Source organism: Ovis canadensis, chromosome 4, assembly GCF_042477335.2.
Source record: "Ovis canadensis isolate MfBH-ARS-UI-01 breed Bighorn chromosome 4, ARS-UI_OviCan_v2, whole genome shotgun sequence".
NCBI lineage: Eukaryota > Metazoa > Chordata > Mammalia > Artiodactyla > Bovidae > Ovis > Ovis canadensis.
This window is the reverse complement of record NC_091248.1, coordinates 89,475,982-89,503,015: the sequence shown is the minus strand read 5'-3', so window position 1 is coordinate 89,503,015 and position 27,034 is coordinate 89,475,982. Positions and strand designations below refer to the sequence as shown.

Here is a 27,034-nt window from a genome sequence, read left to right as displayed (position 1 = left end):
TCTTGGGTGACAAGTCTTCTCCATCAGGAAATACATAATGACTGGTTGCTTCTCTCTTTTTTAAATTTTATTGGAGCATAGTTGACTTACAGTGCTGTGTTAGTTTTAGGTGTAGAGCAAAGTGAATCAGTTATACATACATACATATATATCTAGTCTTTTTAAAGATTATATTCCCATATAGTCCATTACAGAGTATTGGGTAGAGTTCCCTGTACAGTAGGTTCTTATTAGTTACCTATTTTTTACATAGTAGTGTGTATATGTCCATCCCAATCTCCTAATTTATTCTTCCCCCTCTTATGCCCTGGTAACAATAAATTTGTTTTTTACATATATGACTCTACTTCTGTTTTGTAAGTAAGTTCATCTGTACCCTTTTTTAGGTTCCATATAAAAGTGATATCGTCTTCTCTGAGTTTGACTTCACTCAGTATGACAATCTCTAGGTCCACCCATGTTGCTGCAAATAGCATTGTTTTGCTCTTTTTTATGACTGTGTAATATTCCATCGTAGTGGTGGTGGTTTAGTTGCTAAGTTGTGTCCGACTCTTGCGACCCCATGGACTGCAACCTGCCAGGCTTCTCTGTCCATAGGATTCTCCAGGCAAGAATACTGGAGTGAGTTTGCCATTTCCTTTTCCAGGGCATCTTTCCCACCCAGAAATTGAACCTGGATCTCCTGCATTGCAGGCAGATTCTTTACCGACTGAGCTATGAGGGAAGCCCCATTCCACTGTATCTATGTACATCTTTTTAAAATTTATTAATTGAAGGATAATTGCTTTACAGAATTTTGTTGTTTTTCTGTCAAACCTCAACATGAATCAGCCATAGGTATACATATATCCCCTCCCTTTGGAACCTCTCTCCCTCCCAATCCCACCCCACTAGGTTGATGATACAGAGCCCCTGTTTGAATTTCCTGAGACGTACAGAAAATTCCCATTGGCTATCTATTTTACACATGGTAATGTAAGTTTCCATGTTACTCTCTCCATACATCTCACCCACTCCTCCCCTCTCCCCATGTCCATAAGTTTATTCTCTATGTCTGTTTCTCCATTGCTGCCCTGTAAAGAAATTCCTCAGTACCATTTTTCTAGATTCTGTATATATGCGTTAGTATACAATATTTATCTTTCTCTTTCTGACTTACTTCACTCTGTATAATAGGCTTTAGGTTCATCCACCTCATCAGAACTGACTCAAGTGCATTCCTTTTATATGGGTGAGTAATATTCCATTGTGTATCTGTACCACAACTTCTTTATCCATTCATCTATCGATGGACTACAATTGATAGTTGCTTCCATGCTTTAGCTATTGTAAATAGTGCTGCAGTTAACAATGGGATACACGTGCCTTTTAAAATTTTGGTTTTCTCAGGGTATTTGCCTAGGAGTGGGATTGCTGGGTTGTATGGTGGTTTTATTCCTAATTTTTTAAGGAATCTCCATACTGTCTTCCATAGTGGCTGTATCAACTGATATTCCCATCAACAGTACAAGAGCGTTCCCTTTTCTCCACACCCTCTCCAGCATTTGTTTGTAGACTTTTTGATGATGGGCATTTTTACCAGTGTGAGGTGATATCTCATTGTAGTTTTGATTTGTATTTCTCTAATGAGCAATGTTGAGCATCTTTTCATGTGTTTGTTAGCCATCTGTATGTCTTCTTTGGAGAAATGTCTGTTCAGGTCTTTTCCCCACTTTTTGATTGGATTGTTTGTTTTTCTGGTATTGAGTTGTATGAGCCGCTTGTATATTTTGGAAATTAATCCTTTGTTAGTTGTTTCATTTGCTATTCTTTTCTCTCATTCTAAGGTTTCTCTTTTCACCTTGCTTATAGTTTCCTTTGCTGTGCAAAAGCATATGAGTTTAATCAGGTCCCACTTATTTACTTTTGTTTTTATTTCCATTACTCTAGGAGGTGGGTCATAGAGGATCTCGCTTTGATTTGTATCATCAGCTGTTCTGCCTATGTTTTCCTCTAAGAGTTTTGTGATGCTGGGAAAGACTGAAGGCAGGAGAAGACAGGGATGACACAAGATGAGATGATTGGATGGCATCAGCGACTCGATGGACATGAGTTTGAGCAAGCTACAGGAGTTGGTGATGGACAGGGAAGCCTGGCGTGCCGCGCAGTCCATGGGGTCACAAAGAGTCGGACACGAAAGAGCAACTGAACTGAACTGAAGAGGTTTATAGTTTCTGGTATTACATTTAGGTCTTTAATCCATTTTGAGTTTATCTTTGTTTATGGTGTTAGGAAGTGTTCTAATTTCATTCTTTTACATGTAGCTGTCCAGTTTTCCCAGCACCAATGAATGAAGAGGCTATCTTTGTGCCATTGTATATTCTTGCCTCCTTTGTCAAAAATTAGGTACCCATAGGTGCATGGGTTTATTTCTGGGCTTTCTATCTTGTTCCATTGGTCTATATTTCTGTTTTTGTGCCAGTACCATACTGTCTTGATGACTGTAGCTTTGTAGTATAGTCTGAAGTCAGGAAAGTTGATTCCTCCAGCTCCATTCTTCTTTCTCAAGACTGGTTTGACTATTCGGAGCCTTTTGTGTTTCCATATTGTGAAATTTTTTGTTCTAGTTCTGTGAAAAATGCCATTAGTAATTTGACAGGGAGCACACTGAATCTGTAGACTGTTTGGTAGTATAGTCATTCTCACAATATTGATTCTTCTTACTCAGAAGCATGGAATATCTCTCATCTGTTTATGTCATCTTTGATTTCTTTCACAGTCTTATAATACTCTGTGTACAGTTCTTTTGTCTCCTTCAATCAGTCGGTCAGTTCAGTCGCTCAGTTGTGTCCGACTCTTGCAACCCCATGAACTGCAGCACGCCAGGCCTCCCTGTCCATCACCATCTCCCAGAATTCACCCAAACTCATGTCCATTGAGTCGGTGATGCCATCCAGCCATCTCATCCTCTGTCGTCCCCTTCTCCTCCTGCCCTCAATCCCTCCCAGCATCAGAGTCTTTTCCAATGAGTCAACTCTTCACATGAGGGGGCCAAAGTACTGGAGTTTCAGCTTTAGCATCAGTCCTCCCAATGAACACCCAGGACTGATCTCCTTCAGAATGGACTGGTTGGGTCTCCTTGCAGTCCAAGGGACTCTCAAGAGTCTTCTCCAACACCACGGTTCAAAAGCATCAATTCTTCGGTGTTCAGCTTTCTTCACAGTCCAACTCTCACATCCATTCATATATGACCACTGGAAAAACCATAGCCTTGATTAGACGGACCTTTCTTGACAAAGTAATGTCTCTGCTTTTGAATATGCTATCTAGGTTGGTCATAACTTTTCTTCCAAGGAGTAAGCGTCTTCTAATTTCATAGCTGCAATCACCATCTGCAGTGATTTTGGAGCCCCCCAATATAAAGTCTGACACTGTTTCCACTGTTTCCCCATCTATTTCCCATGAAGTGATGGGACCAGATGCCATGATCTTTGTTTTCTGAATGTTGAGATTTAAGCCAACTTTTTCACTCTCCACTTTCACTTTCATCAAGAGGCTTTTTAGTTCCTCTTCACTTTCTGCCATAAGGGTGGTGTCATCTGCATATCTGAAGTTATTGATATTTCTCCCTGCAATCTTGATTCCAGCTTGTGCTTCTTCCAGCCGAGTGTTTCTCATGATGTACTCTGCATATAAGTTAAATAAGCAGGGTGACAATATACAGCCTTGACGTATTCCTTTTCCTATTTGGAACCAGTCTCCTTAGGTAAGTTTATTTCTAGATATTTTATTCTTTTTGTTGCAATGGTGAATGGGATTGATTCCTTAACTTCTCTTTCTGATTTTTCATTGTTAGCATATAGAAATGCAAGTGATTTCTCTGTGCTGATTTTGTATCCTGCAACTTTGCTAAATTCACTGATTAGCTCTAGTAATTTTCTATAGTATCTTTAGGGTTTTCTATATACAGTATCATGTCACCTGCAAACAGTGAGAGCTTTACTTCTTCTTTTCCAATCTGGATTCCCTTAATTTTCTTTTTTCTGATTGCTGTTGCTAGGACTTCCAGAACTGTGTTGAATAGTAGTGATGAAAGTGGACACCCTTGTCTTGTTCCTGATCTTAGGGGGAACGTTTCAGTTTTTCACCATTAAGAATGTTTGCTGTAGGCTTATCACACATGGCCTTTACTATGTTGAGGTAGGCTCCTTCTATGCCCATTTTTTTTGAAGAGTTTTAATTATAAATGGGTGCTGAATTTTGTCTAAGGTTTTTTCTGCATCTCTTGAGATCATATGGTTTTTAATCTTTCAATTTGTTAATATGGTGTATCACAGTGATTGACTTGCATATATTGAAGAATCCTTACATCCCTGGAATAAACCCAACTTGATCATGGTGTATGAGCCTTTTAATGTGTTGTTGAATTTTGTTTACTAAAATTTTGTTGAGGATTTTTGCATCTATGTTCATCAGTGATATTGGCCTGCAGTTTTCCTTTCCTGTGTTATCTTTGTCTGGTTTTGGCTTCAGGGTGATGGTGGCCTCGTTGAATGAGTTTGGAAGTGTTCCTTCCTCTGCAATTTTTTTGGAAGAGTTTTAGAAGGATATGCATTAGCTCTTCACTAAATGTTTGACAGAATTCTCTTGTGAAGCCGTCTGGTCCTGGGCTTTTGTTTTTTGGGAGATTTTTGATCACGGCTTCAATTTTAGTGCTTGTAAGTGTGTTGTTCATAATTTCCATTTCTTCCTGGTTCAGTCTTGGAAGATTGAACTTTTCTAAGACTCTGTCCCTTTCTCTGTTGATGAACATTTAGGTTGCTCCCATGTGATGGTTATTGTAAATAGTACTGCAATAAATACTGGGCTGTATCTATCTTTGAATTATGATTTTCTCTGGGTATATACCTAGGAGTGGGATTGCTGGGTCATTATGGTAGCTCTATTTTTAGTCTTTTAAGGAGCCTCCACACTGTTCTCCATAGTGGATATACTAATTTACATTGCCACCAACAGTACAGGAGAGTTCCCTTCTCTCCACACCTCTCCAGCATTTACTGTTTGTAGATTTTTTGACGATGGCCATTCTGACTTGTGTGAGGTGATACCTCATTGTAGTGTTGATTTGCAATTCTCATTAGTGATGTTGAGCCTCTTTTCATGTGTTTTTGGCCATCTGTATGTCTTCTTTGGAGAAACGTCTATTTAGATCTTCTGACCATTTCTTTATTTGGTTGTTTTTTGATACTGAGCTACTTGAGCTGTCTGTATATTTTGGAGATTATTCCCTTGTCAGTTGCTCCATTCACAAATATATTTTTTCCATTCTGAGGGTTGTCTTTTTATTTGTTTATGGTTTCCTTTGAAGTACAAATGCTTTTAATTAGATCTCATGTATTTTTGTTTTTATTTCCATTGCTCTAGGATATTTTGGTCATCTGGTGAGAACAGCCAATTCATTGGAAAAGTCCCAGATGTTGGGAAAGATTGAGGGCAAAAGAAGGGTCAGAGGATGAAATGGCTGGATGGCATCTCTTGTTGGGAGCCACCACAGGAGATCCCACCCATGACAGGGTCATGTGGAAGAGAACTGTTAAGCAAGGCTTCAGGACTCAAGGGGCTCCCTAGGCTTTCTTGAGCATCTACCCCAAAACCAGAATCTGTCTGTTTTACTATTTCATGACTTTCACCAACTCCCCTGACGTTAACAGGGGGCTATCCCTGACCACCTTTCTCTGGAGAAAATCAACTTAGGGCTATAGCTAATAAGTCTCCTGGACATGAGAGGAATATTTCAATTCAAACCCCCTCTGTTAGCATTCTAGCTTGCTTGGCAGGTTTCCCCAGACTTTTACAACTATGCATATGATTTTTCACAGCCTCCCAACTGTAAGAGGCACGGGAAGCGAAGCCTAAAACATAGAGCCTTTCAAAGAGTTAAAAGTTATTAGAGTAGTGCTGGTGTAGGATTTTATTATAGGGTCAATGCTTGTTGCTAAGTTCCCGTATCTCTTATCCACTGTGCACCTGGGAGTGCATTATTAGTTAACATAGTTGGAATGTAATAAAAACAATTGTAGCCTTGAATTTAACCACATCAGACTTTTGAGCTAATTGGTTCTTTCTTGTAATTCGCTGCACCTTTGCTTCATATGAATGTAACTCTGTTTGATATTTTCTGAGGCTGACCTAGATTAGAAATATAAAGAAAAAACACTTCTTGAGGGAAAATAAGTTTTCTGGTTGAGCAGCCTTTATCAAAAGAGGGTCATAAAATGTTCACAGGCTTCCAAGGCCAGAAGATAATGTACACAATATCATTTGTGGGAAAGGTTTGCAGAAAAAATCCTGGTTTCGATAAGGGCAAAACTGCTGGAATGTTTTGGCTGACTCTGTATGACCTTGCATCTTTCATTTCCCTCTATGTACAAGTTGAGGTATAAAAGTGAAGTTGAAAATAAAGTAAAGGGGCCTTGCTCACCAAAGCAGCTTGGTCTCCCCGTATCATTCTCTCTTTCCCCCTCCCTCTCTTTTTCAGGCTGATCCCTTGGAGCATAGAGGCTCCCTGTGTTCACTTATCTGCCAGGGTTTCTAAGACCTGAACGGGAAGACGTTCTGAGTCTTCACTCCTTCAGGAGACCGGGAGGGCACCTGTGGCCTCCATGAACAGGACAAACTTCTTGTCTTGGAGTTTTATTGGCTTTCTATGTAAACCAAGGAATATCAGCCTCTTTCTCTCCTCTATTTTCTTATCTTCAACATTCATCCTGCAGGGGCTGGACCCCGGCGATCTCTGATGCAATGACATAAACTTGAGCAAATTTTGGGAGATGGTGAGAGACAGGGAGGGCTGGCTGGGGTGCCGCAGTCCCTGGGGTCACAAACAGTCAGACACAACTGGGCAACTGAACAGCAAAAGGTGGGTCAAAAAAGAGACTGCTGTCATTTGTGTCAGTGTTCTGCCTATGTTTTCTTCTAAGAATTTTACAGTGAATTCTTTCTTCTAAGAATCTTTCCAGCCTTACATTTAGGTTTTTTAATTCATTTTGAGTTTGTTTTGCTGTATCATGTTAGGGAATACTTTCATTCTTTCACATGTGGCTGTTCAGTTTTCCCAGTACCATTTTTTGAAGAGACTATCTTTTCTCCATTGTCTTCCCGCTGCTGTCAGATTAATTGACCACAGGCATGTGGGTTTATTTCTGAGCTTCCTATCACATTCCATTGACCTATATTTCTCTTTTTGTGTCAGGACCATACTGTCTTGATGACTGTTGCTTTGTAATATAGTTTGATGTCAGAGAGTCTGGTTCTTCCAGTCTTATTTTTCTTTCTCAAGATTGCTTTGACTATTTGGGGTCTTTTGCATTTCCATACAAACTGCAAAATTTTTGTTCTAACACAGCCAGTGAATAAACAACTGTGAAAAATGCCACTGGTAATTTGATAGGGATTGCTTTGAAACTGTAGATTGTGTTGGGTAGTATAGTCATTTTTGCAATATTGATTCTTTTAATGCAAGAACATGGTATTATCTCTCCATCTGTTTGTCATCTTTAATTTCTATCATCAGCATCTTAGTTTTCTGAGCACAGATCTTTTGCCTCCTTAGGTAAGCTTATTCCTAGGTATTTTATTCTTTTTGTTGCAATGGTAAATGGGATTTTCCTTGATTTCAATTTTTGATCTTTTGTTGCTAATGTATAGGAATACAAAAGATTTATGTGTATTACCTTTGTATCCTACAATTTTACCAAAATTAATGAGCTCCAGTGGCTTTCTGGTAATATCTTTAGCATGTATGTATCTATGTATGTATCATGCCATCTGCAAACACTGACACTTGCACTTCTTCTTTTCTAATTTGGATTCCTTTTTCTTGTCTCACTGCCATAGCTAGGACTTCCAAAACTATACTGAATAAAGGTATTGAGAGTGGACATCTTTGGCTTGCTCCTGATCTTAAAGGAAATTCTTTCAGTTTTTTACTAGTACAAATGATGTTTGCTGTGGGTTTGCTATATATGGCCTTTATTATTATGTTGAGGTAAATTCACTCTATCTCCACTTTCTGAAAGTTTTATCATAAATGGGTTTTGAATTTTGTCAAAAACTTTGCTATATCTATTGGAGGATTATACGGTTTTTATTATTCAATTTGTTAATATGGTGTATCATTTCTGATGTTCTTGAGAGGCCTGCCTTGCTTTCAACAGACACCTCAACACCAGAGGTGCTCAGCTTCTCAGAGCCCCTTGCTTTGTGTATGGACATCATCAGACTCAAATTCTCAGTGGAGCTTGGGTGGGGGTGGAGGTCTCTCTGCATTGCTTTGGTGTCAACTGCTATTGGTGCTATGGGTGTGGCATCAAGACAAGAGCCACCACCATGAGGGTCTTTTTTCTGCTATGGGTATGTGGTGCCTGTGCAGGCTGATATCCACCATGTGCTGTGAGGTGCTGCTTGCTGGCTGGCTCATGCTCTGAGCTGTCCAGCTTGGTTGATGCCCACAGAGCCTCTTCTATGGATTCAGACTTACTTCAGAAGTAGGGCTTCCCTGATAGCTCAGTTGATAAAGAATCCACCTGCAATGCAGGAGACCCTGGTTCAATTCCTGGGTGGGGAAGATCCACCGGAGAAGAGATAGGCTACCCACTCCAGTATTCTTGGGCTTCCCTTGTGGCTCAGCTGGTAACTAATCTGCCTGCAATGTGGGAAACCTGGGTTTGATCCCTGGGTTGGGAAGATCCCCTGGAGAAGGGAAAGGCTACCCACTCCAGTATTTTGTCCTGGAGAATTCCATGGACTGTATAATCCATGGGGTCACAAAGAGTTGAGCGACTTTTATTTTTCACTTTCACTTCAGTTCAGAAGTAAGGGACTCTCTGCCTTCTGTGCATGGAAGGGTGGTTTCCTCCTATGGTAGCACATCCTTCTAGTTCAGAGGTTTTTGAGTTAAGCATAATCATGAGGCAGAAATGGTCTGGGGATACTTTCATAAGGAGAGGAAGCCCCAGGCCCTGACAGGGAACAGCCTTGAATGTCCATCTATGCCTGCTCCTGTGATCACCCCTGTGTTTGGTAGCACTGATCTCCCTCTGTAGAGGCTGAGATCTCCTAGGGGACCCTGATTGCTACTCTCAGCCCACCTATCCCTCCCTGTAAGGTTTGTGTCATCCATTAGGACTGCAGTGTCTTAGGCACCGTTGTACATGCCTGCATTCCTGGCCTTGACACTGCATAGCTGTGACAGCACTTGCTTCTTGGTTGTCCAAGAAACAGGACTGGTTGCAGGACTCAGTATAGGTTGGGCTATACCGAGTGTGCCCGAGTTCAGGCACACTGAACCCTCTAGCCCCTTCCCTGAGTGAAAGAACAGATACTACAGGGAATATTGTTATGAAATTGGGATTTTGTACTTGGCTTCTCTAAGGAGACCACCTCTCCCTCAAGCCACTGAAAAATATGGTCCTCAGTCCAGATACCTAGGAAGAGGGAACAACCCTAAGTCACAGACATACAGCTTCATCCCATCACCCCATTTCTGAGAGAAAAGTCTGATCCTCTGCAAGTGGGTGAAGATATGCAGTGAAGTCAGACTTCTCATCCCGAAGGAACTGAGGCCTCTGGATTCTGAGGGGGAATTAGTGCAAGTCCATAGTGCTATGCATATATAATTGGGCCTTAAACAGTGGTCCATGCTAAGAAAAGCACTTTAATGTAAGAAATCTTATGAAAAAAAAGAGTCCATTGTCAGTTGCTGGCACTGTAGGAAATAGTTTATTTTTCAGTAAAACAAAAATAGGCTCAGATAGAAGATGGAAGATCGAGAAGCACACAAATAAAAGCCATGGGTGGATGCACAATTAAATGGTGAGTAGAGTGAAAACATGGTACATCGCGTTATACAGGGTACAAATAACAAGAATGGAACTAACATTCAAAAGGTCAAGAGGAGTTCATCTGAGAGAGCAGAACTGTGGGCACTTACAGTGAAACCCCAGGACTGCAGAGAACAAAGGGGAAAGGAAAACATCATTGGATTTCAATGGGTCAATTATCCTTCTATGCTCTGTGAAAGCCCTAATGTAGAACTGAAAGCGTGTCTAACTCTCACACTATCACAGAGTAAAGAAAATTAGCCAATGTGTTAAGTCCATTGGGGATGAGCAGGCCCAGTTAGGATGAGGAGGAATATGAACAGCAGGCAGAAAGCAAGGAGTAAATGTCCTGCCTTGGAAGTTCATCTCTGATAACATTCAGTTTAATTGGTAGAAAGTGTTAGTCGCTTAGCTGTAATCGATTCATTGTGACCCCGTAAACTGTTACACTTCCAGTAACTGGAAGACCACCACTCCCTTCTTCCAGCATAAGTGCTGCATGCTAAGTTGCTTCAGTCATATCCAACTCTTTGCAACACCCCCATGGACTATAGCCCACCCAGGGTACTCTGTCCACGGAATACTCCAGGCAAGAAAACTGGAGTGGGTAGCCAATCCCTTCTCCAGGGGATCTTCCCAACCCAAGGGTGGAACTATGTACAAAAGTGTTTAAAAATATCTGAAATATCTGTTCTCTCACATTGGGCACCAAGAGACAAGCCCCTTGTGTCTTCAGCTGAGAGGGAATCAGCACTTGCATGAACCTACCACAGCCTAGGAAAGAACTGCAGAAAAGGACTAGAGGGAATACTGCCTGGAACTCTCCCAAGGTCAGGAGCAGCATCTCTTCTCACCCGCTGGGGCAAGGAAAATAAAATCAGGTAATTAAAAGAGCATCAGATGGTGAACTCTGAAGGGTTTTACAGAACTGGGGAAACATTAATCCTACTCTCTAAATACTGACCCAGTAAGCCCTCAGTTCCATGGGAGCATTTATGGACAGAGCCCTCTCGCTCTCATACCTCACCCCTGGCTGAGTTCACATCCAGACCCTGCAACTGTTACCTAATCCTATTGGGAGACTCACCCAGGGACCTCTTTTTCTCTGTCACTCTCTCCTTGGTAGGAAGGAGCCACAGCAGATGGTATAGACGTGGCTACTCTGGGATCCTTCTCATTGGCAGATGTCCCTGAGCAGGGCTCCAAGGCTGGTAGACGGCCAGGTCACCCTGGGGGCAGCCTGCATGCTGCTTGAATCCTGGGCACTCAGTGCTGGCTCCAGTTGAGTGTTCTCAAGGCTGACCCTCACGGTGCCACATCTCTTCAGAGATGGTGACAACCAGGGAGGAGCTGCACAGAGGCAAGAGCATTCAGGTACCAGGCTGTTTCTCCTATAGCCTGTGTTTTGGGAGCCAGGGGCACATTATCCACTGCAGCCAAAGAGTCTTTTGGTGCAGACATCTGCCGATGACAACTCAGGATGAACAAGAGGCCCCGCAGATGGACAGTTACTACCTTGGCTACCTGGATGAGACTCCTCTTCCCATGGTCACAGTGGACACAAGTTAAGGGGGTCTCCAAGGTATTAAGAAGCTGGATGACCTTACCTATGAAATCAAATCCCTCAAGGATTCCAAGAGGTTTGAACATAGGTGGCTTCTCAGACAGTGGCAGACAGATCTGCATGTGGACGGGGACAAGGAGGACAGGGAGCCACTGTTCCCTAAAGCAGATGTCAAGTTAGTCCCCAAGACTAGTCACAGGATATAGTCATCACACAGGGAAAATCTGAGAGCACATGGTCAATTTTCCAACTCAATGTATAGTGTGTACAATAATATAACTCAGTGTGTATAGTACCTGATACAAATGGTTAGTATAATGGAAACAACATATTTAGGTCTTCATATAAAGTACCTTCTCTCTTGTGTCCTCATATTTAACGTAAGAGATCCGACTTCCATGAGTGATTATAGAATACCAAAGGGTGAAGGGTCGTGCAAGTGTATGCAAAGGTCGTTAGACCACACACAGATTTCAGTTCGACCTTCACAGTAACTAGGAATGTACCAGAAGACGGGCAGTTTTACTGCTCCTATCACTCCACTTGCACTTCAAAAGACCTGATCTTTGTGGGTGAACATGGCAGACATTAACTATCGTAACATGCCAGCAGGTTGGGTGGAATCTGGGTACATGTTTCAATGTTGACGTGAGATGCTTGTGCATAAGAAGAACCACCTGCATTTTGTACAAATTCCCTGTGTTGATAGATTCCTTCAGTAATTGTTCCATTCTACATTTTCAACATACTGTATATAAACTGAGGCACTGCCTATAAAAGGAGAACACCTATGCTTTTAATGCAAGCATGATAACAACGTGTTGTGGAAAACCTGTAGTGGAGGATTGGGAGCAATGTAACTGCGGCTTCCTTAAGCAGTGTTACAGCAACACTTGCTGTAATGTTAACTGTACATGTGCGGCAGATGTGTGATCATCATTCATGCTGTACAAATTGCACTCCCTCTCCATGTGGTATGCTCTGCAGACCAATCCACAATATATGTGACCTCCCAGGGTACTGCCAAGGGGAAGCTCTGCAGGCCCCGAAAACACATATATGCAAAATAGAAGCCTGTGTTCTGAAAAAGGCTACCGCTATCATGGAAAATGCACTGCAGAAAAATCTGGCTCCTGGGACACAGCCAGAATGCCAGCCTAGGACTAAGTCAGAGTCACATTCCAGACTGCCTCCACCAGGCCCTGGGGATCACAGTGGACAAGCAGTCCCTGTACAGAGGATGACAAGGCGCCTGGATTCTTAAGACATCCCTGACCCAGCACAGGATGGCCCCCAAACTTAGCTCCAGACACGTTTCCCAAAGCAACATGGGCCTGAGCACAACTATCCAGGACAGCTCTCCACACACCCAGTCAGCCAAAGTGTGTCTCCAACATCCAGAAAGCTGTTTAAGTTAATTTCTCAAACTATACTCTTTCCTTTAAACAGACTAAGCCACTATTTCCTGACTTAGTGAAATTCTGCCCTGGGTGAAAAGCAGGACCATGTTTCCCTAAATCACCATGTCTGCTAGCTCCTCCAGTGTAGGAAGATGGGCTGTCCTCGGTCAATAGCTCTGTGGGAGGCGGAGGCCAAGGTAAACATGAAGCAGCACGTCGGTCTGAGAATCAGAAAGAGACCCTGTTTCTCAACTCCAAGGAAGACCCCTTTGGCCATACCCACACCTCCTTAAAACTATTCAAGTTTACTTAAATAAACCCTATACAAGCTGAGGGAGATTATATCTGGCTTTCTGACGTTTTAAAAACTGCATGTAAACCTACTTTACCACATCAGATTTAAAACTAAGATGTTCTTTCCAGATTCCTCAAATGGTTGGTGACTTAACTCTGAAACATATAATTCTTTATTCTGCTCTTGTAGCAGAAGTGAGGGAAAGGGAAACCAGAATTCCTGTGTTCAGATATTATCCCTGCCACTAGCTGTGTGGCCCAGGGCCAGCTGCTGAACCTACTCTGCCAAATACAGAAGCCACACTGTGAAGCCTCAGAATGTCTGTGCTGCTCTGACCTGGCCAGGCCCTGCCCATGCATGCTCCTGATGGCAACAGAAGAGCCGACTAAAATCTTCATGGGCATCACGATGAGACCAGACGTGCTGTACCCAGACCCCCCGGGACCCTCTACAGGATGGAGGTGGCAAGAGGGCCAACCTCGCCTTCTTGGGCTTCAAGTACACAGAAACCTAATTGCTTCAAGTCTGTTCCCACAACAATATGCTGAGCTGGAAACAATGCCTTGAGGAAAAGTGCTAGGCTTGGCAAACATTACTTTTTTGCCAAGTTTGATTACTACACCAATTTAAACTACAGGAACATTTTCATGACTTCAATTAGAAAAGTTTAAAGTCTGAATAAATAAATTTTAACTTTTCTTTCAACATCTTCAAAGCAAAACAAAGCAGACAGAACAAAGAAGTAATATGAAGAAATGTTTATCCAACTGCATTTCATTAACTCATTAATTCAATTTCTATTGAAAATATTATAGAAGGAAAAAAAGTAAAAAAAAAAAAAAAAAAAATAGGATTCCACTGCTGTGGGTCCAACCAAGGTCTCTGAGCTCCCGAGCCTACAAGGCAAGGCTATGACAACGCTGGGATGAAATATTGCAGGGAAACGTCTTCATGGAGCAGGTCAAAGTGAACAATCTTGTTCTTCACAATATCTAAGGAGAAAGGAAGTCCTTTACTGTAGAGACCCATTCTTCACATACACTCTCACCCCTAAGCACTGCAGCAGCTTCTCCCCCAAGCCTCTCCTGGAGCACCCAGGTCCTCCCAAGGTGACCAGTCTCCACCATCCCAACTGATGCCAAACAAGGGGCCTGGCTCAGGCCAGCTCATTTTCCACCAAGGAAGAGGCCGAGGTCTCTGGGGCAAAAGCCACAGGGCAAACCTCTCAGAAACCACATGTACCCAAGTCAACATCCTTCCGGGAAAAAGCAGCTTCTCGCCAGCGAGTCCCCAGCATGTGCTGAGAAGAGGCAAGCCCATAGGGTCTTTTTTCATTTTTTTAAAATATAAATTTATTTATTTTAATTGCACATAGGGTCTTACTAGAGAGCAGGAGGCAGTTTGCAAAGGCAGCCATCATGCAGCCTAGGATGAGCAATGAGGCACTGGGGCTAAGACCCCAAACAGAAGCCAACCAAGAGGAAGAGGTGTTGCCACAGCATCAAAGCATCCCAGCTGCCAGGGCCTATCACTGAGGGCAGAAGTTACAGGGGCAGTGGGGCACGCCACACCCAAGGAAAGCTGGCTGAAGCCAGATCAAGCCAGGTGGCAGAAGAAAGGCAGACAAAGAGCACATGGCAGGCTGCCGAGACCAATCCCAAGAGAATGGCAAGACAAGGAGCGACACAAGGGACCAGCAGAAGGACACGCATCAGGAGAGGTGCTGGACACACTGGTGGCACTGGAGACTGAGGAGGCCGGGGGAAGCACTCCCACTCCCGCCCAGAGGTGGAAAGTGAGCAAGCCTGGAGGATGCTGCCACAAAGCCAGAACCACTGGCAGAAAAGGTGGGGGTAAGAAAAGAAACAAACTCGATTCTGAGTGTCATAATCTTCTGGTCCCCCTCCCTGCACCAGCAGCTAGAGCCACAACCCCCACTCCCTACACTTCCCCTATGCAGACAGGAGGAGTGGCTTCCAAGGACCCACAGTGGGGCATCATCCAGACTCGATGGCCCAAGCCAGAGCTCTGAAGAGCCATTTGCACTTGGCCAGGTCCCCAAGGAGCCCTGTGCATGCAGACAGTTTGAGAAGCACCATCTTAACCTGGGAGGACCTCGTGCTGAAGCAGTGCATCCCCGTTCTCAGCCTTAGGGGCAGCCATACTGTACCTTCTTCAGACGCAGTGCAGGCAGCCCCTGGCCCCTGCCCCATGACTCGGCAGCTCTCACTGCTTCCCTGTCGTGGATTTCTGCACTCCTCCTTCTGTGCCCTCACCACCAGTGCAGTCCTCATGCACTAATGCCACTCCCTTCAGTGGTCTCTCCTCCTTCACTGGAGAACCTTCAGGAATCTCCTACTCGCTCTCTACAGAGCTGACTATCTGACAATTATCAGGTATCCTGTATTCCTGGGTCACCCTTCTCAGCTCTGTTCACTGGTGGCTGAGTGCTCAGACCGGGAATTCACAAATAAAGAGGTGTCACCTCCAACCAAGGCCACAGTTTTCTTTCAATTACTGTGACCTCAAAAGCAAGGAAACAGACATAACCTTGAAAAATTCTCAGCAAGTGAGTCTTTCCTCATCTGTAATCAAGGACTGAAGGGTGAAAAAACATGTGAAAACAAGAAAGACAAGGCCAACTGGAATCAAAAGCGCCATTAAAGGCCACTATTAAAAGTCAGTAGGCAGCACAGATGACAAGGCACAGGACAACTGGAACAGGTCAGGCTGACACAGGAAAGAAAGAAATGCTTTGAGATGGAAACTTAAATCTAAGCCCAGTGGAGACAGAGACCCTGTACACATAAGGTTAGAGTAACACAGCAAGATGGGGCCAGGGGCCTCTGCCCAATCGCAGCTTCTCTGTGGATGCAAACTCGTATATGACACCAGGTGAGGCAGTCCAGACCCATCTGCCAGGGACTACGCAGGAAACTGGAGTCCACCAGTGACCGAGCTGTCTCTGCATTTATGAGACTACACAATGTGTAAGACTACAGCTGATTACAGTGCTTGAAATAGGAAACACAAATCAAAATGCAAACTTACTGCAAGTGGCCTTTGTAGGATTTACTTGCTGTCCAGCAAGGAACTGTAGGAGCTTCCTAATGTCTATGTGTACTTCAGCCATTTGTTCCGAGTTTCTATCTTGAGAAGCATTTTCGGAAGCTAAAACGACAGGAACATTTTAAGACACAATTATCTTCCAGTGAAACAGGGAAGCAAGAGACTGCACGATGACTGTTTACATAAATAAATGGTTTACTTGACCACTGACCTGAGAACCTACAGAAACACTGCATAACATAAATGTGATCACTCACCTAGCAAGCATTTACTAAGTTTGAGTCTTTAATATACTGTTCTATGGGAATTCCCTGGCAGTCCCGTGGTTAGGACTCAATGCTTTCACTGTTGACAGTCGGGGAACTAAGATCCCAAATGGCCTGCGGTAGGGCCAAAAAACCATCCCCAAAACAAGACCATATACAGCTAAATCAATCCCTCTCATTATAAAATGGAATGAAAGGAAAGAAAATGTCCTTTCAATTCTGGGAAGGTATCAAAGACCCTCTTTGTAATTTACAAAAATAAACAAAATGAGCAACACAGAAACAAGTCACTTCATACAACTACTGTCAAAGCTTTATTAACATGGATTTCACTTTGCTCCAAGGCATGCCCTTCACTATCAAGTAAAATTCTCTTGCAATGCTAAGTTACAATGTATCTCTAATAAACAAACTGGTAGTAAGTAATTTTAATTCTAAAAGTGGAAGGCGTCTTATTAGACCTACTTCAGACACACGGGTGACTAAATGGTTTTCACAGAGTGAGTACCTTCCCAGGGCCTCTGCATTGTTCCCTGTTGGACCTCCCTCCCACAGCCTGCCCACCACTGTGAGCTCTGCAGCAGACGACTCTAATCCCTGAGCCAATCTACTCAACCAACCCAATGTCCATTCCAGCACTGCTTACGACAGCCAAGACATGGGAGCAACCTAAATGTCTAACAACAGAGGAGTGGATAAAGATGTGGTGCGTTATTCAGCCATGAAAATAATGAAATAGTGTCATCTGTAGTAACATGGATGGACCTAGAGATCATCAAAGAAAGTCAGAGAAAGACAAATACCATATGATATCCTTGTATGTGGAATCTAACACAATGATACAAATGAGCTTATTTATAAAACAGAAACAGACTCACAGATTTAGAAAACAAACTTATGGTTATTGAAGAGGACAGGTTCAGGGAAAGGATAAATTAGAAGTTTAGGATCAATGTGTGTGTGTGTGTGTGTGTATATAAAACACTATATATATAAAACACTATATATATTAAATAAACAATGAGGACCTATTATACAAAACAGGGAACTATACTCAAGAGTCTATAACAACTGATATAGGAAAAAATCTGAAAAAGGATACATATCTATGTATAACTGAATCACTGTGCCATAAACCTGAAACCAACACAACATTGTAAGTCAACTATACTTGAATAATTTTTTTAAAAAATTACTTTTTTAATACACACAAAAAAACGCAGGAGAAAATAAAAAGTATCATCTACATTTCTGACTCCACCCAGGTGAGAAACTTGGTATAAGTTTTTGGTAGAAGGCATAGCAAGTGAAGAGCTAGAAGGGCTCTTGGACGCTGTTGAGCCCAAGCCTAGGTTTTGCAGATGAGGAACAAGGAAGCCCTCAGGCCTACACTCCAGCTTCTCACATCCAGGAGGTTCACCTTCCCACCACAGTGCAGTAACAAGTGACCCAACCTCATTATGTGTTCCCTTCCTGAGCTTGAAACACAGTTACCCGAAGTTCAATTCTCTTCCATCTGGAGCCCTCAGTATGGTTTGTCATCTGAACAATTTATCACATGCAAAATATAACCCACCAGGAAACTTACCTAATGGAGGATTTCCAAGATCTTTAAAATGAGTTGTAACACACACTAGCTCAGTTTCTATTTTCAAGTTCAATTCTCCATTTAGGTTTGCTTCAATAATCTGCAAATTGAGTATTTTACAGTCTTAAGAAAAGCAAAAGGGAAAAAAAAAGTGGACATCAGCTTCCAAAAAACCAGGTGACAAAGTAATCCCACAAATCCCAGGACACTTCAGACAGCACCAAACCCCACATGGCATCAGCAATAGAGAGAAGACAAGGCCTGAGCACAGGGACTTAAGAAATCTCCAGAGAGCAGCCCCTCGGCGTGCAGAGTGCAGTAGGAAGCTCTGAAAACAGGTGAGGCTGGGGAGGCCTTGCCAGCAGCTCTGACAATGCAGACATTGTGCAACTCCTGTAAAACAGAGCAAGGAGAACCAGAAGAGAATGCGAACCAATAAGCTCACTAACTGCCTTATTTCTACAAATGGACCAAACTATCTATTACAACTCAACATAACCAAAAGGCTTCAGAATATTAAGAGAATATAACCATTTATATAAAGAATAATCTCAGACATTGGGAAGTGAGATTTCCAAATTCAGAAAGACCCAGAGATGCCATCAGGTATCTGGACTCCACCAAGCTGTGGCGCCCTGTGGCTGCCGTGTTTTTTGCACTCAGACAGAGGGCAACTGGGCTTGGTGACTGATCGCTGTGGCCCCTCCCCACTCCAACAGTGCTCATGACTTCCCTCAGGATCAGAGGGGCCCTTTCATTTTACGCTCTGCCCTGCACCAACCAACAGGGTCTCTAAACTACACAAAATCTAGAAATGAAGTTCAGAGAAAGAAACAGGTACCATGATATGGCTTAAGATTTTGGCCATTTGCCCAAAGCACACTGCATTTCGCCTTTTGACATATATCTGGCCACCTCTAAAGTCTGGCAGGTCTTTGGAAAGCCCACACAGCAGTGTGCAAGTCAACATTTTGTTTAACCAACAATACTGCCACCGAGCCACTGCAGATAAAGGTGGTCGTTTCACTAGGGAGCCACTGCAAAGGTACAGCAAGAGGGAAGAAGCCCCAGGGTAAGCGGAGGACACCCTGTTCCACAGGGCTTGGCCACAGCTAAATCTCAGATTTACTTAGGAGTACCACTTAGTATTTTTCATTCTTGCTCCTTAAAACTAGTGAACTCTATTTCTCATTTGAGCAACAAAACAAAAAAGAAGTTTTCAACTTACTAAGGATTTGACTTTACATAAGAAACAATCTCCAAACATCCTTGTTTCATCATCTAGTATGCGTACCTCTGAATGGGAAGAATTCATCAACCTTATCCTTTCACTTCCCAGAAATACGTGATGTTTCTAAGCCCACTCTATTATCCGGAAAAAACACCTGCCTTAAAAAAATATGTAAAACAATCCTTGTGCATATTTGGACTTGTGAATATACAGTGTACAGGGACTCTGTAAGGCTAACACATAACACAGATCCATCTGTTTCAAAGAGGCACACAATTAGTATCTACCTATAAATGTTCAATGCTTTTGAAAAACAAGTTTTATAAAGATTTATTCAGGAAAGCAGCTTGCAATGTCCTAGATTCACTCCGACTTAAAACACCTTTTTATGCTTTCTTCAAATTCCTAAAATCTGAGTAATCAAATGCTAGATCCATCTCTCCAAGCACAGTGCCTGGTGCAGGGCAGCACTCCAACAAAATTTACTGAAGGAATTCACCAATGACCCTCCAAACACTGCTCACTGGGTTTATTTTGTGAGTGTTATCTATAGTATTATCTACATCAACATACTCTACTCTTAAGGACGTGGATGAGATCTGACTTCTTTCAGAGGTTTCCCTAATGATAACTACCGACCATTCATGGGATAGTGATGAAACGCACTGGGAATCTAACATAAATTATCTCAACTGATAAATAGTAATAGAGCCCCTGTGACTGTTATGCTGGATAACACGTTCCACCAGGGTGCACCACTTAGTGGGGGTTGGGGGTGGCTCAAAGACTCAGCTCTGCCAGCGTATCATGATGCCTCCTGCCCCAAGCCTGCTTCTGTGAAGCCGAGACAACATGAAAGGTGTAACACAGCACTGCTCTAAACATGGAGCACCACCACAGAAACAGCATCGCCGCGTGCTCGTCAGAAATCAGTCCCAGACCCCACTGCAGACTTCCTGGACTAGAACTTGCATTCTGCCTGAAGGGGATCCCAATGCTTAAAACCTGATGGAGACTCTTGGCAGTCAATGCCTGCTTCTTCTGCTCTTACCCAAGTCACATGCACGACCCACCACCACTGGCCACGTCTCTAACTAAAGGAAGGAAGGAAGGTGCCTCAACAAGGGCTGCTGGGCCTCTGACTGGAGGAGATGTTTTCAATACGTTGAGTCCTACTCATTTTCCTGGATTCTCTCGCCTGTCATCTTCAGACACAGAATTTTGGTTACTCGTTAATATTGTTATGCCTGGCTACTCCAATTTTCCATATGCTTGATCACTTTCCATTTAGTATTTCACAGTGCAGTAGCCACTGCACAAAATCCTTGTTTTTAAACACTCCAGGGAAGAGAAAAACACCTTTTTTTTTTTTTTAAATTTCTGATGATTTAATCTAAGCCACTTTGATGACTCATTTCCACTGGACACAAAGAACAAATAACCGGATCCTTGAATTAACTGTCCTGCCTTTTCTCTCCTGGGCCTCTCAAGGTTCCAGGATATCCCCAAAAGAAGCCTCCAGCCTGACAACTGGATCAACACCAGGACAAGCACAGAAGAACACTCATGTCTGCATGGCACACACTGCTTCATGGGAAGTCATTGTAAATTAAAGTGAAATCTACAGAGTAAGTCGTGAAAGGAAACTACTCTAAAGTGAGCACAGTTGCAGAAATAAAACAGTCCGTAAACATTTTCTAGGCTCCAGAAAACTTTGATAATGCCAAAGATCTCCTGAAGCTAAATTTCATTCCAGGTCTGTGTGCTAACAGCTATTATCTGCCCGCTGAGTGGCAACCCCACAGTGAGTGGCTGTCATGCAGAGATAGTTAAGACAGTTTCCCTTTTCAGGAAGCGGCCAGTTCAGGAGTGGTTCCCAGATGTTAGCAGACCACTTATCACATAGCAGTGATCAGAGCAGCTTGGCAGAGGAGGGCCTTACATCCACGGCAGTGGGAGAGTCTGGAATTTCCATAAACAGTGAGAAGGGCTAAGTACTTTCCAGGGGACGATGGGAAAGAAACAGCCAAGCGTGAAATGGTGGAGACAGGCCTGGAGAAAGGCAGTGCTGTGGGGATGGACAAGGGTCCAGAGCTGTTCTGCAGGCAGGGGGCAGCCGTGTGGCAGGTAACCAGTCTGCAGACGCTAAAGAGCAAAAGTTTCATCAGGTGGACAGTCGTGTCTAAAACACCTAGGGACATAATCAAATGAGTTTCGGGGGTGACTGAAGAATTCAGGAGAACCCCAGGAGTGAAGGACAATTGTTCACAACTTCCCATCACTGTCACTGTCACATTCAGTGTTTCACTGACACTGAGCATAAACGCCACAAGAGTAAACAGGGAAGCAAACACGCCCCTCTACCTGGCCTAAGAGCTGCTTCCAGGAAGAGGAATGTGTCCTGGGGGATCCTTGTCTTGGACTCATAGAGACATTTGGCAAGTAGACAGGACATTCTACTCACTGCCAGCATTAAGAAATATGTACACTATCAGATAAAATACATAATATGCTGTCCAAAACATATGGAAAGAAAGTTAGAACCATCGAATGTATTGTTAATATACTACAAATATCATAAATAGGAGAGACTAGGCCAAATATCAGAGAGGAGAATTGAGAAGATCCAGAGCAGGTTTCACCTGTAAAACCATAGGCTATCAACAACAAGCCAAGCCCCCAGAGCTGGGAGGTGAGGGACACCCCATGCAGACACCACATGATGTATAGAGGGTATCAAGTCCGCACCAGACAAGGCTCCTCCAAGGACACGCAGCCAGAACTACACACTTGGGAGCTCTTTTCAGAGAAGAAAGAACTTACAAGGTGATTGCTGATGTTTTTCATCTTCTCCACAACGCTCTTCATTGTCTTCAGGACTGGTAAATAAATACTAACCTACAAAGCAAATGAGAAAGATCAGTAGTATTAAAGTATTAACACAGTCAAGTACTGACAAGTGCTCATTACCTCTGTTTGGAATGTGTGTACTCTTAATAGCTCTGCAATCTTATTTTTAAATTGCATGAATAAAGTTCTTTCTTAAAAATATAAAAAAGAAAAATAACTCTACAGCTTCACTAACTCACACCTGAATTTGGTGACCTCAGCATCCATGTCCATGTGGCCATTCTCTCGTTCCAGGTCTGTGGCCCTGCTGCTGAGAAGCCCCCCTACACACCCAAGGGGAGTAAGAATCAGCACCAGTGGAGGCCATCCTCCAAGGGGTTCACATCCAGACTTGGGGGCAGGCTCCTACTCTGTGTAAAAACACCAGGGGCCAGACTCTGTACCAGTGCCCAGACTGGGTTACAACAGTGCTGGGTACAATGCTGGGAAAAAGTCCCAGCGGAGACATCTACTAAAAGCCAAGTAAATATTCCATATGCTATTTCATGGTCTCTTCTTCAATAAATTATGAACAAGAGGCAAAGGACCCTTTGTCATCATCTTTCTTTCCAGTGGCTCTGGGATTCCTGACAGGAGAACTAAAGCAGCCTCTCCTTCTGGCTATTACACACACCTTGGACACACTCCTAACGAGACAAAGAAAAAAAGCCACGTTCTGTGAAACCCAAATTTGGTGCCTAGGGCCATTACTCCTGACAGATGCGAAAGTCATCCAAAATGCTACTTCAGTTTTACTTAAGCGCCATTACAGGGCAAGACTTTCTCTCTCCGAACTATAAAGAGTGTGGCCTTATATATAACACTACTTTAAGATGATTGATGCAAACGACTAAATGAAAACATTCCAATTTTTTGTTCCTGGTCTATCTTTAAAATATGATTCTCTTTTCAGGTACTATACAACTTTCAAATAAAACCTACAGCAAGACTTTAAAATCAGAGAATCCATATCACACCATTTAAGATGTGGTGACGCCGGGCATCACTCACGTCAGCATCTGGGACCGTCGGCTCTTGTAAGTCCTTCCATAGTTTTCTAGGAATAACTTTCACAGGGATGTCATGTGTTACAACACGACTACTGCTTGACACGGATAACTGCCAAGAGAAGAATTAAAACACATCACTACTTAAAAAATAAAGAACTGAAAGACAAAAAATGTTGATACCAAACCTAAGTGTTCTCAATTCAGTCACCAACGTCCATTCAACAAGTATTAACAGAGCTTAGAAAAAGGAAGTTAAAGAAGACAGTGATTGGGACGGTGGAGGAGTAGGACATGGAGCTCACTCCTCCCACAAACACATCAAAAACATATCTAGACATGGAATGATTCTCACAGAACATCTACTGAAACATGGCAGAAGAACTCAGGCTTCAGAAAGGACAAGAAAATCTTCATGTAACAACAAAAAAAACCAGAAAGGAATCAGGACGGGGCCTGCACCCCAGGGAGAGAGAGCTATGAAGGAATAAAGGTTCCCATACCCTGACTGTCCCCTCACAGGAAGGCAGGGAGACCAGCAGGGACAGAGGGTGAGCTGTGGAGCCTTGGAGGAGAGTGCAGTTAAGCAGTTTACAGAAGGCAGAATGAAGACAGCCCTGCACAGACTGGTGATGCCACTTTCCCCACACTCCCAGCCTCAGACACACGTCCAACCGTGTAGGCAGAAGCTGTGAGCTGATGCTCAAGCTTCAGAAATCAGACCTAAAGAGAGGACTGGAGGAGGCCGCCAGAAATCGCCTTAAGATGCTAGGAGTTTGAGATTAGCAGATGGAAACCATTACATATAGAGTGAATAAACAACAAGGTCCTACTGCATAGCACAGGGAACTATATTCAATATCCTGAGATAAACCGGGATAGAAAAGAATATTTAAATAAGAATACTTATATATGTATAACTCAATCACTTTGCTGTAAGGCATAAATTAACAGTGCAACACTGTAAAACCAGTGTAGTTTAATTAAAAAATACAGTTGAGAAATCCTCCTCCATAAAGAGCATAAAACTGAATATAATACTCACGGAAAAAATAAAGTACACAGAACAGACAAAGGAGAGGTTACCAGGATAAGGGAAGGAGGCAGCATTGGTGCTGGGCACTAGAGGAAGAAAAGGCTTCAACAAGTGAGAAGAACACAGAGTCCAAGGAGATGACCCAACCTCACCAAAGCCTGGGAGTTGGGAACGAATGGGACACACCTGGGCACCCACTCAGGGCAGATAAGTGGCTCTACAGTGGGTTGAGCCACACTTGAAGGGCTTTGGACAGCACATGAGAAATGTCAACCTCATTCTGTAAGCAGTGAGACCCTGTGGGGTACATGTGTTCTGAAGAGACCCGTGCATTAAATTCAGCTGGGAGTAGGGTGGAAGATAAATGTATTCCTTGAAAACTAAAGGTCATTTAAAGGTGTTAGCAGCAGAAGTGAGGGAATAAGGGAGGGACACACAAACACTTCAAAGGCAAAAATGGTTTTTAGACTAGACGACAATACCACTAAAAGAAATGGACATGCTGGGATATGCAGATCTGAGAAGAAAGATGCATAAGTGTTATTTCATAGGAAGACCAGCATCCTCGCTGATTTTGAGATCACAATGCTATTTAAATACGAGGACCCAACTCCAATGAAAAAATAGTGATGTACCAATCTCTCCTTTTAATAAAACCAATTAGCTTCTCCAGTAGAAAGCCAAGGCTTATATAACTACTAATTCCTGGGAAGTTTCAGAAATGGTAGCTTCCTACTCACCAGCTCTATAGAAACTGTAAGGCAGGGAAAGTGTTTATTAGTCAGCTTAACTTTCAAAGCTCTGGCATTCTGGGCAGTTTTCAAGGCTCGAGATAAATTTTCCGATGTGAGCTCTAAATAAATCTCATTGTTTTCTGCGGAGACACCTTCCATTTGAAATTCGCTGAAGAAGTTCTCCTAAGGGAAGGAAAAGGAGGGGGGACATTTGCGCGCTTTCCATTGGAATTCGGCGAGGGTGGGGGAAGAGGGGTGGGCTGCAGGCCTCTCAGGAGCCTCCACTCACCTGTTCCAGCTCACACCACATGCTCACCCCTCCATTGGCCACTTTGTCAGAGAGGACGAAGTTCAACTTATCCGGGCTGATGCGCAGAGTGCAGGTTTTGGCAAGCTTGGCTATCATGTTACTAACGCCTATAGCAAAAGGTTTCAGTAAAGAGTTGACTGAGAGGTACGTTAGGTATCCAAAACACCAATTTAGCGCAGAATTACCAGTTGCGCACAGTGAGCTTCCCAGCGGGAAAGTCAACGTTTCCACTCCTACCTACCGGGAGGCTTTTATTGCCGCTGGGGTCAAGCTGGCCTCCCAACAACCTGGAATAAGGAAACTGAGACTCGGAGGTTAACTGGCGCCTACTGGCCGCTTTCTTCCCTTTCACGTCCACTCGGGGCCGCCGAGTGCTGCAGGGATCAAGGCAAGGACAGACACGGCTGGGGCAGGGGGACCACGGAGCCTGGCTGTGAAGGGCGGCCTGCGCCAGATAAAGTGGTCCATGAAGCCACTGGCCGAGTTAAGAAAAGCCACGCGAAAGGAATCAAAGCTCATAAACAACCTTCGGCACCTGCGCCCGCGTCAAGCTGCTGCTGGCCAGCCTGTGCAGCGCGCCAGCCTCTTCGCGGGGACCGGCCGCACGCACCGCTCCGTGCAAGCCTCCCGCCCTGCCCTCTGCAGTCCTCCCCGCCCCCAGGGTTGACGCGGCCCCGACTCACGCGTGAAGTGGTTTAGACAGGCGGTATCCACGATCTTGGCCCGAAACTTCATGGCTGGACATGGCAAGCGCCAGGAGCCCGTCCGCACCGGACTCGTGAGAGTCCCGCCTTAACTAGCCCGCGGGAAACGCCACCGCAGTACTGGGTTCAGCCCACTTGGGCCTGAGACGCGCCTGCGGAGAGTAGGCGGGCTTTTCCGCTGGCGCACTCGGGATGACGGGAACTCTGCCGGAAGTGACGCGATTCTGGTACCGGAAGTGCCTCTGAGTTTTTACAGGTTGAGCTTTGTGTTAACTTATTTCCAATTCTGTTTTAGAACATAGGAAATAAAATCAGTCTTGCTAGGTAGTTAGAATAGGAAAAAGGAGTCCAGAATGGCGGTGGCTAAAAAACAAGGAAGGGAAAAGCCCGCGAAAATAGAACAAAGGAAGGTTCAAGGACCAGAGTGAGGACTTCAGGTAGAAAAAACAGCACTCCTGGCTAGCCCAATTTAAATAGGGAAGTTCCCAGGGGAAGGAAAATACCTATAAAAAGAGGAGCCAAAGAGCCGGGGGTCTCCCAAGCGCGCGTGCTTGCTCTTTCTTCTCTTAGCGACTTTTGGGTCGTCATGCCCTCATGCCTTGAGGATATATTTCCTTTTATTTTCTAAATAAAACTGAGCTGTAACACTGATCTGTCCAAGAGCTATAACATGGTCTAGCTGAGAGCTATAACACAGTCTGAGAGCTGTGGCACGCTTTAACGTCCGTCGCTGCAAATTTTTGTTGTGACAAGATGGAACCGAGGAGATAACACTCCCCTGACAAGTCTCTTATTTATAAAGTGTTAAGCTATTCCTTAAATACACACCGCTCTGTGGTAGGGGAGCTTTAGAACCTTTCATGGCTCAGACATTCACACTGGTACCTCAGCACTGTAGCACCACGTTGGATTATGCTTTGAAATTTGTTTTAACAAACAGTGCTAAACACTGGATGTTGTAAACAACACTGTTGACTAAAAAAAGATGTAAAACTTGAGAGTTGTGAATTTTATTTGGGGCAAAATGAGGACTGCAGCCCTGGAGGCTGCAGATAGCTCTCCCATCTCAGATAGTTCTGAG

At 43.6% G+C, this 27,034-nt stretch overlaps 1 protein-coding gene across 2 annotated transcripts; it reads right to left on the bottom strand.

Annotated features, from left to right (window-relative positions):
• Positions 1-13,862: 13,862 nt before the first annotated feature.
• Positions 13,863-26,162, bottom strand: HUS1 (HUS1 checkpoint clamp component). 2 transcript variants are annotated; one of them, XM_069586823.1, is made up of 9 exons: positions 25,933-26,142; positions 25,491-25,623; positions 25,229-25,356; positions 24,946-25,122; positions 23,174-23,281; positions 22,097-22,171; positions 18,043-18,142; positions 16,171-16,290; positions 13,863-14,111 (listed from the first exon to the last, which is right to left on the bottom strand). In XM_069586823.1, exons 3-9 carry the CDS (start codon positions 25,343-25,345, stop codon positions 14,029-14,031), a joined length of 780 nt encoding a protein of 259 aa, XP_069442924.1. In that variant the 5' UTR covers positions 25,346-25,356; positions 25,491-25,623; positions 25,933-26,142; the 3' UTR covers positions 13,863-14,028. The 2 variants fall into 2 exon arrangements, with proteins under 2 accessions (XP_069442924.1, XP_069442922.1); XM_069586821.1 differs by lacking the exon at positions 25,491-25,623 and having other exon boundaries at positions 25,933-26,162.
• Positions 26,163-27,034: the final 872 nt, after the last annotated feature.

Excerpts from the sequence above, each read along its gene's own strand:
- HUS1 (XM_069586821.1), bottom strand. The coding sequence starts at position 25,984 with ATGAAGTTTCGGGCCAAGATCGTGGATACCGCCTGTCTAAACCACTTC. Across the intron at positions 16,291-18,042 it reads TCTTGGAAATCCTCCATTAG|CTTCCGAAAATGCTTCTCAA; the intron begins GTAAGTTTCCTG and ends CTGTCGTTTTAG. Across the intron at positions 14,112-16,170 it reads TCCTACAAAGGCCACTTGCA|ATATTGTGAAGAACAAGATT; the intron begins GTAAGTTTGCAT and ends CTTTCTCCTTAG.